Here is a 12,159-nt window from a genome sequence, read left to right as displayed (position 1 = left end):
GATGGAATTTGATGAGGAATTTGAGAGAACAATTTGACAAAGTGGGTTGCACTCCATATATTGATTAACCCTAGAACGGTAACCTTAATTTTTTTGCCCTATTACGGTAACCTGGGGTCATCGACGACCCCAATTTTCGAAGATTCATATCTCCGGTGAAATTTCACGAAATGAGTTCAATCAGGGCTTATTTTTTTCGTTTTTCAATGTAGAATCGCGTTGGCTTATAGCAATTCCGCTTTCAGTCCGAAAAGTTAGTAAAAAATTAAGTAAAAGGGTAGAAAACATGAAAAATTCGTGAAAATGACTTTTTTTATTCAATTTGCAATATCTCCGCTAATTTTTGATGAAATAAAAAAAATCAAACGCCGTTATAAAGTGAAAATATACAGTTTTTAAACAGAACAGTTGGTTTTACTCGATTGTCGAAAAAGTGTATTTATTCCGGGAATTGAAGTCTGGGAATTTGGAAGAAATCGAAACATAGATTTTACTCAAAAAAATGTATAATTTTTTTTTTTTAATACGTTTATTTTGTTTTACAATGCAAGAAAAAGTTGTCTTAACATTCCTTATGCATCTCGCAATACACAAATGTCGCACATAACGTGCCTATGGCTTTCACACATGGGTGCCTTACAACGATGACATCTGACGCTATATTTTTTGTCGACCGATCTCGGGCAAAGGGCACATCTCGCTCTTTTACCCATTTCTGGCGGGGGCTTAGGACGCACGGTTTCTTTTAAAACATTCTCAATGCACCATAAGACGTTTCTTGGCATTGTAGGCACCTCCAGCCTTCGTTTCAACTGCGGGACTGTGAGCGATTCGATCAAACTTTTCAAAAAATCCCTCCGATTCATCGCTTCATTTCGGCTGTTAAAATTATAAATAACCATGGCGTTTATCCCCGCTTGGTCCAGCATCCCGGTAAAAACTCTCATGGGCCATCTCCGGGTTTTTCGGGCTGTCGTGTACTCGTGACACAACTGATCGAAAGTGTCGGTGCCACCTTTGGTCATGTTGTAAAAACAGATCATCTCCGGCTTGCCAGTGCTTTCGTTTATTTCCTTCAATCGGTGGAACGTTGAGAGGACAAGAACCACTTTATTTTTTTTCGGAGTGAAGGAAACTAAAACTTTGGTTGCGTCGAAAGCAAATCTTGAGGATCCTGGTTGACCTGACTTTTTGAAATCCGGGGGTATCTCTTTTTTATTCTTTCTGAGCGTCCCAACCATTGTAATGTTGTGCTCCAGCATCTTGTCGAAAATTTCGATCGACGAAAACCAATTGTCGCACGTGATGTTTCTGTTTGTTCCGAGTAATGTTTCGCTCAGCTTCCGGATGTAATAAGATGGAACCTTTTCTTCATTTTCGGTATTCACTTTGCCAACATATGGGATTGCATTCACCATATAGAATGTCCTTGAGTCGTTCAGCATGACAATTTTCATCCCATATTTATCGGGTTTGCTTCCGTTGTAGACCTTGAAAGGGCAGCGCCCACGAAAGGATAACAGTTGTTCGTCTATAGTGCAATATGACGCCGGATTGTAGAGAGTTTTGCACTTTTCGATGAAGATTTCCCAAATTCCTCGTATGGCTGCGAATTTATCATTTACGACACGAGTCGGCCGGGTAGCTTTATCGTCGTATCGGAGAAACCGAAGGATAGTGCAAAATCTTTTCTGTGACATTGTGGCTTTGTAAAAAATGGAGCCGTACTTCGTATCCCACAAATCATCAGAAGAGGTCATATTCGTTTTTTGGAGACCAGAAAAGTACATCAAGCCGATAAAAGCTTTCAGTTCAATCATGTCAACGGGCTTGTACAGAATATCCTTCGTGCAGTCGATTTCCCGTTCTTCTGTGTAACGATGAATTTCCTCGTTGGTATGCTGCAAGATTTTTGAAAGAATGACGTCATCGAAAAACAAATTCCACGTCTCATACGCCGTCTTTGCCTCTTTTGCAATCCCAACAGGGCCAGGGATAAATGAACCGAAGGGTGCTCTGTTTGTTACCCGCTCGCGAGGAGTGGTAAACCATTTATGCCCGTTCTTACCGGAGACGATACTCCTCCTCCGGCCACGTTTACTGCTCGCACTTGAGCTCTGTTCCGCCGATAAACCAGAGCCCGATCTCAAGCGTTTTGATGGAGGAGGAACATCTGGATCTTCTACAGACTGGAAATATCAACACATATACATTTCCGTACGAAATATATCGGAGCAGAAAAAAATTATTTACATACCTCAACAGGGTCATCGTCCTCGATTTCCTCTATCTCGCTGGCATCGTACTCCGACTCGGTATTACTTTCCTCATTCGTATAATTTTCTTCATTATCGCTATCGATGTCATCATATTCAGCGTCTCGTCTTTGCGTTATTATTCGAGAAACGTCTTCGAGAGACCTCAAATTGTAACGCGAAGACATTGTTTACGTCTATGAGTGGAAGCAAACGCGAATATAGAATTTATATGATAATATATATACTAAGCATATAAAAATCACACTATACTCACCAAAAAAATATCCTTCGTTGTAAGAAAAAAAAAAGTTAAATCACACAAGTCTAACGGCAATGGTAACCTGGGGTCTTAATCGACCCCACGCTCACTTAAGATCTTTCTCACTCCAAGGGAAGCACGCAACTGAGGGTGCCAGCCGGCTCTAGAGGCTTCCCGAGCATTGAATTGAATTATGGTTGAGGCCATTTGTCGAAAACCGGAGGGGGAGGGAAGGGGCGCCAGATTTAAAATCGCCTGGGGTCGTATAAGACCCCAGGTTACCGTTCTAGGGTTAAATTGGAATTAGCACTTAATCGGTCGATAGTCAAGCTTGCATGTCCCATTATATGATAATGGTATGCATTGATCCGTGGTAATGTGCGTAAATGGATTACACTGACCATTCCACTACGTAAAACACCGTGTAAAACTCGTTCCATATACATCATGGGGTCAAGCTTATTTTGTAAAGTAAGGGGGAAGAGCGCAGGATCTTCAGAAGGCGTTTGATACCCCCAAGTCGAGTCCCCGAAAATAAATCCTTGTATCAAACCGACATGATACGACTGCTCACATTTAGATAGACGTTCCCAGCGACCTTCACGAATTTTAATTATTTGATTTCTCGTTGACCAAGGGGATGACGCAGGTTTCCATTCCTTGAGAATGTCTGAGACATCACTAGGAATAAATGTAGTTTGACATTCTATATAAATATTATCTATCTCTCCTAAACACTCTTCACATTTGATATGTGAGTGATAATATCCTTGTTGTAATTGTTTTGGATGACTCATAAAAGCATTCATTAACCCAACTAACCAACAATTTTGGAACATGAAGTCATAATTCCTATCTCCAAGATCTGAAAGTGTATTTGTTGTTGATATCATACGTGTCAATGCTGTAGGGTTTTGAGCTGGGTACCCTCCACCACTTTGCCTGGAACAATTAAACCGATGTAAAGCGGACCCGGTACGTTTAAAGCCTGCTGTTGACCCGGACCAGTCTTCCCCTGTTAATGCCTGTACATTATTTAAAATAGATTCTGCTAGATGACTACCTGGTTCAACAAACCAACCTATTACATTTCGTAATTTAGCAGCTCGTTTAATTATCGGCATTTTGGTTTCTCTCTCCCATGACTGTAAGATGCTTGTTGACTCGTTTGTAGAGGATCCCATATACGGAATGCATGTTCCACGCTCAGCCCAGATGTTATCTATTCCCGTTGGAATCAAAGTTGAGATGAACATTGATCTTGGGGAAAAATGGGTGACAATCTTCACATTTACTATATGCACATTTTGCTCGATTGAACTATTCAAAGGGTGAGGTATAGTTGCTCCATGGACAGTTTCACCCCATGATTGAACCCGAAGTCTATCAGCTTGAGTTGCTGAACATGTCCAAATGGGAATTCCTGAAGATGCTCCACGATTAAATCGCAATAATCTGCTAAGACTATGGATTTCACTGTCTATCACGATCTTGTCATATTTGATTGTTAAACTATCTTTGAATTGATTCCTGATTGTTTTTGAATTTTGAAATAATTCAATTAGAGAATCTGTAATTCCGAAGTAAGTAGCAGCTCTATATTCACTTAGAAATCGCGGGAATAAAGGCTTAATTTCTTGTAAATGATTAAGGAATGAAGCTTCAAATTGAGATTGATGATTTATTGCACGTTTAATAACGGAGTTCCCTATTTTATACAGTCCTCTTGTTAGTGATTTTTTAATTTCATCTTTAATCATCGTGTTTGCATCTAAGCCTCGAGGTATGTTTAATGATAATGGATCTACTAATAATTTGGTTATATCAGTATTTCGTCTCAAGGCAATTGCGGGATTACCCATGTTAATGATTATTTTCTTTATTTTATCATCTGTTGTATTATCATGGACGCACTTCAAAAATGATAAACTCTCGGTTATAGGATCTGGAAATCCTCGCACAAGGAACCTACTTAATGATATTCCTGAAACTCCTCCCAATGAAGGATCAAGATATAAAGAAGAAATTAAATATCCCAGAGATTGGAATTCGGATTTTCTCCATGTTGGCTGGTATCCATAGAGAGTTGATCGTATAGCTGGATTATGAATCTCAACTATTTGACGTGCAAGGTGTCCAATAAAGTTATAATGGTAAATTGAGTTGGTAGGTGATAGAGAGTAATGTGCAACTGTTAAGGCATTACTAGAGACAAACGGCAAGGTATTTGCTAGAGCAGGTAGTTGATGATTTCTTACGCATGTTACACGAGACCATCTTTTTGTTTCTAAATTCCTGATGTTGCCCCTAAAAACGCATGTCTTACCATAAACTAAAAAGTCTGCGCTTTGTACGGTCTCGTCTTGATTGATAATCAATCTCAATTTAGATGTTCCTTGGGTGATTCGTATCGAATAGTAACTGATTATTTAAGATAATGTCTTGTATGTGTTGTTGTTGGTCTGAGTAAGTTCTATGCGGTCTTAATTTATATTGAGTACAAATAACCTGGTTATCCCCCAGAGCTAATACTTTTACTCTGGTATTGACAAAATTAGACCCTCTTTGGATGACCAATAAGTTGTTAACGCTCCATTCCTTTTGCCTTAATCCCTCTAAACCCCCTTGTTGACCTTGCCAACAGACTCGAGTTGAGATCGTATTGACTAAATTACCATTGTGATCGATACTCATGATGTCCCCTCTATTATTATAATAAATCCACGATTGTTCGAATATCTCGTGTGTGCGTATTAATAATTTGGGATATTCTCCCATTACTTTGAATATAGGATCAGTTGATTCCTTACGTTGGTGGTTGTTCCATTTGGTATAATCTATATGATTTGCTATAGTGATTTGATTATAGTCAGTTCCACCCTGTCCGGCTGAGCTCTCTATCATTTTGGACATGACAGTTGTTAAATCATCTGGCATTGCCAGTCCCTTAAACAAGTGTACGAAATGATTCTTTATCAGATACTCAGTCATTACAAAGTAATCCCTTATCTCCCACGACATGAGAGCAAAAAAACGACCTACAGTTTTAAGTTCTCTTTCTTTTGCCTTGAGTCCGATTATTAAGTGATCCTCATCAATTCCAAAATCAGTAACTCGTTGAAGGAACTTTGGCCATTTTGGCTGGTTCTTGAAGGAGTGAAGATAAAACCTTCTTAGATGGTATGTGTGGATGTTGAGATTTTTTAAGGAAAGCCCTCAATTCACTCCTTGTGATCGAATGACTTTTATCTGAATAAATTTGAGCGGGATCAATGACGTCAGGTATTTCAAAGCATTTTATCAAAGGAAGAGTATGCCATTTATCTCCAAAATTCTTGATTGTAGCGTTGTCCGGCCATGATCTATTTACGATGAAACTCTTTAATGGGTGAGTTTCTTGAATTCTTTGAACATCAACAGGCCATTGTTTACGCGTACGAAACTGATCACGAATGACCAATAGAGCGAGATCGCTTGCCAAAGACTCTGTGTAGATTTTATCTATAGTTTTAACAAGAGTTGTTTGTTGATAGAGTGCTTCCAGACCTTTCAGATAGTCAATAAATGGATGCCCCGAATGTCGAAAGGATCCATACATTGCTAATATTAATTCAGTATCTTTTATTTTATCGACTAAATCCTTGAGACGACTAATACTTGGCGTTCCTAACTTTAGGTTCGCCAACGTTTTCTTGATATGTTCTGGGAAATCTTGAAATAACGGAATCAGGGGTCGATATTGATGTGCTAATTCTGCGAGCTGGTTGATGCAAAGAGGTTCCAACATTTTGATGCTGTCATATCCTAGATTGCCACCTTCGGTCAGAATTTGGTCCCCAATTTGATAAATTTTTGTTAATGTATCTACTGCATCAAAAGGATATAAATCGTCAAGTCTGAATTGCACCGACAATAGTGTATTAAATCGTGCGATGTATGCATCTTTCATCATCAATACAACATTTCGATCCAAAAATAATTTCTGTGTGGTGAAGTAAGCAAAACCATGTCCCACCTTAACATCTCCGAAATTATCTAGATGTAAGTGAAATTCATGTCCGACATTACAACCGAGATATTTAGTCTTGTAAAATTGTTTACATAGTGCTTCTGTTTCTGTTTTATTTGTACAATTTAAGAAGAGAGCTAATTGATGAAGTTCTCAGAAATAACATCCCCATTTTTGTGTTGCTTTGACCATCTTTGTATAATTAATGCGAGTGGTGTCTGGAATGGAACCAATCCATCCTTTGAAGAAGGCATCGACAACTGGTTTGGTGATTAAAGATAATTTGTATGTTTCGTTAATCAGATCGAGAAATCCTTTATTTTGCTTAAATTCTGTATTGAGATTAAAATCCTGATGACATGGTCATTGATGTGAAAATTCAGCAGCTGATGGATCATTTTGCATTAGAACACGTACATTTGTAGTGAGTTTGAGTGTTTGAACATGTCTCCACAAATATGATGATTTCAAACATGCAGCCAATTCATCTGCTACAGTTGATCGAGGAATAACAGGCAGTGTTTGTCTAAAATCACCTGCCAGCAGCACTAAAGCACGACCAAACATTTCATTTTTACTACGTAAATCTCGTAATGTCCTATCAAGCGCTTCCAGTGACTTTATGTGCCATCGTGCACTCATCCCATACAATTATGTGTGCGAAAAAGCGGAGAAGGAGAAGAGAACTGTTCTATTCCCCCCCGCTTTAACCCAGCTATGTGTTCAGGTGCAAATGACTTTTTTGCGTGAAGTCTGATATAAAATAAGTTCTATTTACTCTTCCTAAATTTATATAAACTTTTCCAGGCGAAGTAAAAAAACTAACATATATTTGCTTCACAGGTAGTACGTAAATATATGAATGTTTGGATATTTCCAATGGAATATTTTTATTTATTATTATAGGCAAATTTTAAGTGTATGTACATGCAAATATTTATTACACAATATCTGATTTAATGGTGATGGTGTTGTTTGTGACTGGTCTGACTTTTGTTGAGTTGAAATTTTTGGTGGTTGGATATCCGATTGATGCGTTTGGATAAAGCCTGGTTTCAGTCGGTCTATCGAAATGTTACTTTTGTTGTTGTTGATTTGGATGGTAAAATATTTCGGGTGTCTAGAGATAACCCGATATGGTCCGTCGCATGGTGGTACGAAAGTAGGTCGCGCTTTGTCGTTGCGCACGAATACATGCGTTGCTTCTGCCAGTTTGCTGAATACAAAAGTTTTCGTAGAGTCGTGATTTGCAGTTTGGGTTGGTCGTATTTTTTGCATTATGTCAATGAGCTGCTTGGCAAAATCCGATATGTGATGACGATCATGAAAAAATTGTCCTTGCAACCGGAGCTGTGTGCGGCTGTTGCTCCGATGCCAGGCTTGCTGTTGTGCAGTATTGAACTCGAATAATCCAAACGGCGTGGCTATTGCCGGAATTAAGAATGTCATTGGCCTCGATTAGAATTTGATGGTAAGCTCGATTGAGGTTGATTTTGCTGAAGACGTCTTTTCGGTACAAGAAGTGTGTGAAATCTTGCATGTGCGGTAAATGGTAACGATCCGGAATTGTCTCCGCATCTATGGCTCGATAGTCGCCACAGGGATGCCGCTCACCATTTACCTTCTTGACTAGGTGCAATGGGGAGGCGTAAGAACTTTTCGACGGGCGGCAAATACCGAGTCTGATTTAAAATTCGAATTCTTCTTTAACCGCTTTTAGTTTGTCTGCTGGAAGCCGTCTCGGTCGTGCGAAAACAGGCGGGCCTTTCGTTTCGATGCAATGAGTTACTCCGTTCTGTGACGCTGATGGAGCTATTGCGTTGGGATTAGTGATCTCACTAAACTCGCGATTTCAGTATTATTTCTTTGTGTTTCGATGCTTATTGCTTTCCCGAAGGCGCATATGTTGGCTCGTCTTGGTACTGTAGCGTTGACGGTAACGTAGAGTTCACGATATCGACGATTAAATTAAAATGGCGAAGGAAATCTGCACCGATGATTGCATACTTTGTTTCTGCAATGACGAAATCCCATGTAAGTTGGCCGTAGGCAAGTGTCATGCCATACGTTTTTATGACTGACGCACGAGTTGCTGGAATAACCGATACTTCCGCTCCGGTATAGATCAAAAATAGTTGGTTTGATTTTCTATCAGGTCGGTCGATGCCGGTGTTGTGTTTGTTCAGAAAGGATTCTGATAGAGACCATTTTTGATTTTCATTCTCTTGGACGTATTTTTTGTAATAATTTGTGATAATCGTTCTTAAACATGGGACTTCTGATATTAACGGCAACTTGCTGGCATTTTTGGCGGCATCATCGGCTAGCTCGTTTCCCTTTATCCCTGAGTGACCTGGTATCCATAACACTGTAATGTTTGCTTGGCCTGGCAGACCATTTGTAAGATATGTGTACTGCTCGCTGTTTTCATAAAGAAGTGATACAGCTACGCTGAGGCTGTCGGTGCATATTAGTGCGCAATTATGTTTTGTTGCTGCATGGTGTGCGGCAAATCGTATGGCTGCCAGCGCCGCGTTGTGAATTCCAGCATTAGGTGGTAATACTGAAAAAATATTAGATTTTGTAAACTCAGAAAATTTTACCTCTAGTTCACATTGTGACAATGTTATCCTGCCTGCCTCGTCGATGTTATACTGCCAAGACTGTCAAGCTCGATCCTCACGGCAGATTTCAGTTTTTTATTGAAGTTTGAATTTTGGTAGGGAAATCACAGGGATTTCGACATTTACGGGCCTGATTGCCATACTCTCGATGATACCAACAGGTTGGTAATTCTCCTTCTTAATATATAGAGTGCGCCAAATAAGACCTACTAATGACTAAAGACTACTGCCTAGCAGTATGCGCAGTTGCTCCATCTTGTTGAAACCACAAATTAGGATACTGCTCCGCCATTGGCCGCAAAAAGTTTTCTATCAATGTTCTGTAAGAAGCTCCTGAAATCGATTCCGGCGTTTCATCCTCATTTTCGAAGAAATATGGACCGATAACTCTAGTGGCCATAACACCGCACCAAACAGTACATTTAGATGCGTGCAACTGATGTTGGTGTGTTGCCCTTGGATTTTCAGAGCCTCACAATCTACAGTTTTGTTTGTTGATATAAACATTTAAATGGAAATGCGCTTCATCCGACATCCAAAACATCCAAACATTATTTAAAAAATCAATTTGTGTGGCTAATTGTGTAAGAATAGAAACTCGCGGCTTGAACGTGTTGATCGCTTCATTGTGTATGTTATACTAAAAACTATTTACATATGTATGTAGGATTCCGAGTTAAACAATTTGTTCTTACTTTAATTTAGACAATTTCTTTATTACTTCAACTTAGACAATTCGTTCCTGTGCGTTCCTCGCTTGATGGCGGTTTAGTTCACAATGTTCTATCTGTCCTGGCTTTCGTATCGTCAATGTCTTCGTTGGGTATGTTCGCGGTATGGTAATCTCGGTCTCTTTGTTGCGTTACATTGTTGTCCGTATTAGTCCGGTCATACACTGTGCGCTCTGTCTCCTATTATGTCTGTACGTCGTGCCCCTCATTTCGTACATGTATGATAAGTATGCTGCTCAATAGATGTGAGTATTTTGCTTGTCCTTAGTAGGCTCTCACTCTTAACTCTCCGTTGCAGTTCTCCACAGGTTCCATAATAAATTTCCAACAATTCAATTATAACCTACAAAAAGAGAAAAATAAATATGTCAAAAAATAAAAAAGTTATTTGTGCTTAACATTAGTAGATCTTATTTGGCCCGCCCTGTACTTAAATGAAATTCTTCTTTACTTCATTTATGTAACAAATAAAAGAGTTCGGTTCTTTATAGTAAAATGCTTCGCGTAAGCGATAATTTATTTAATTATTTGTTATAGTAAGGTAGGTGGGTTAGGTATGCAAAAGCTAAAAAGTTTAGATAACTTATTGAAATATGTGTGTAACAAATAAAAGAGTTCGGTTCTCCAATGTACGACTGCTTCGCGGCGCGACGACTTACTGACTGCCACTTCACTACGCGGTTATTTTACCCGTTGCCTCTCTGCTGTGCTGTGCTCAGTCAACCACTGTTGCCACTGTTACATTTATTAGTTTTATTAAGCTTTTACAATTATTTTAATTAATACAATACAAATACATTTTGTTAGAATAAAAAAAAAACAAAAGGCTAGAAAAAGAATGAGTTGACAGGTACAGTGTTGCCAATATAAATGTACACCATAATACCAACAGTCCTACGTTGGAACTGCGATGTAGTGTGTTCGGCCTTTTGGCTTTTCTCCGTGAACGTTCACGTTGTCGGCTACGGTTTCGAGACATACGCATATTTAACTTGCTGCTTAGTATTTCGAGGGCAATGTTTTGCATTTCGATTCGCTTTTCGAGCACGGTGAATTGATTTGTGGAAGTTTCAATAGCGTTGACGGCTGCTCCTCGGGCAGCGAGGCTGAGTTAGAGTCACGGTTTAGTACATCGCGTACTGCATCGGCAGTGATGGCGACCTGGTGTAAAGGTGTGCTTGGTTGGGCCTGCAGCATGCCGCCTTTAACAGCGCGACAAACGGAATATGTGTTAAATATTCCGCAAAAAGTATACTTTTTAAAAAGTATTTTTTATATCCGATTAATTATTACACGTCTTTATTAGTCGCTAATAAAACCGACTGTTTTAACAGATGTGTCTACTAAAACTAAAAACTTAAGAGCTAATATTTCAATTTTGATGCTACAAATTAACACACTTACAGCTAGAGTAATCTTTAAACTTAACAGCGGAAGTTCTCTTAATAATGCTTTTACTCTTAGAAGTAAGAGAGTATGTAACTCGCGCGGGGCATCCTCCTCGTCGCAGTTACCACTTCGGAATTTTGAAAATCACTTTTGCGCAGTCCTTACACTCACGGTATCCTCTCCGTGAACAGTGTTTATTTTTCACTGCTTGCAATACTTTTGCACTCGTATCTCTGCTGTAATTTTTTAATTTTATTTCGTGATCAAGCAAACGGTTTTTTACGAAAGCCAATGTTAACTTATCTTCGGCTAAAGTTTCAATGGCGGTTATAATGGCGTCGTACGACGATGGTAAAGTCAATAATAAATGAGATACTTTATCCACCTCTTCAATTTTCGCCCAGGATCCGATCAACTCCATTACCAAATCATCAAATGCATTGAAGTGTTGTAAAAGCGGAATTTCTTCTTTTAATTTTAGCGAGAGCTATTTCTTCCGTTTGCGAATTCTTCTAATTGCGATGCCAGACTCTTTCGCTCATAAATGGCGTCTAATTCTTAAAAATTTGCTTAGCATTGTTTTCGCTTGTTGCAAATCCGAAAAATGAACCACTTAAGTATTCAATAATAACACTTTTTGCGTTTCGCTCAAGTTGTTTCCATTTTTCAGGTATTTCTTTCGGCGGCTCATCGTCAATTACTTGAAGCGCATGAATTTCGGCCAAAAGCGCCCGCACGCGAAACTTCCATATGGAATACTTTTCACCATCAAATGGTTTTATATTCCTTTTTATTTTGTCCATAGTTTCCACTTACAAAATTTAACGCAGTTTATATTTAAACGTAGACTGTACCCATAACCTATAGGGAATCACGCTTGCTTCATCAA

General features: G+C 39.1%; 1 protein-coding gene across 1 annotated transcript; it reads right to left on the bottom strand.

Moving 5' to 3' along the window:
* Positions 1 to 1,215: 1,215 nt before the first annotated feature.
* Positions 1,216 to 2,443, bottom strand: LOC128865952 (piggyBac transposable element-derived protein 4-like). Its single transcript, XM_054106398.1, has 3 exons — positions 2,258 to 2,443; positions 1,389 to 2,189; positions 1,216 to 1,311 (listed from the first exon to the last, which is right to left on the bottom strand). The coding sequence occupies exons 1-3, from the start codon at positions 2,441 to 2,443 to the stop codon at positions 1,216 to 1,218; spliced, it is 1,083 nt and encodes a 360-aa protein (XP_053962373.1).
* Between the last annotated feature and the right edge of the window lie 9,716 nt (positions 2,444 to 12,159).

Source organism: Anastrepha ludens, chromosome 6 (assembly GCF_028408465.1).
Source record: "Anastrepha ludens isolate Willacy chromosome 6, idAnaLude1.1, whole genome shotgun sequence".
NCBI lineage: Eukaryota > Metazoa > Arthropoda > Insecta > Diptera > Tephritidae > Anastrepha > Anastrepha ludens.
This window is presented reverse-complemented; position numbering and strand designations above follow the sequence as displayed.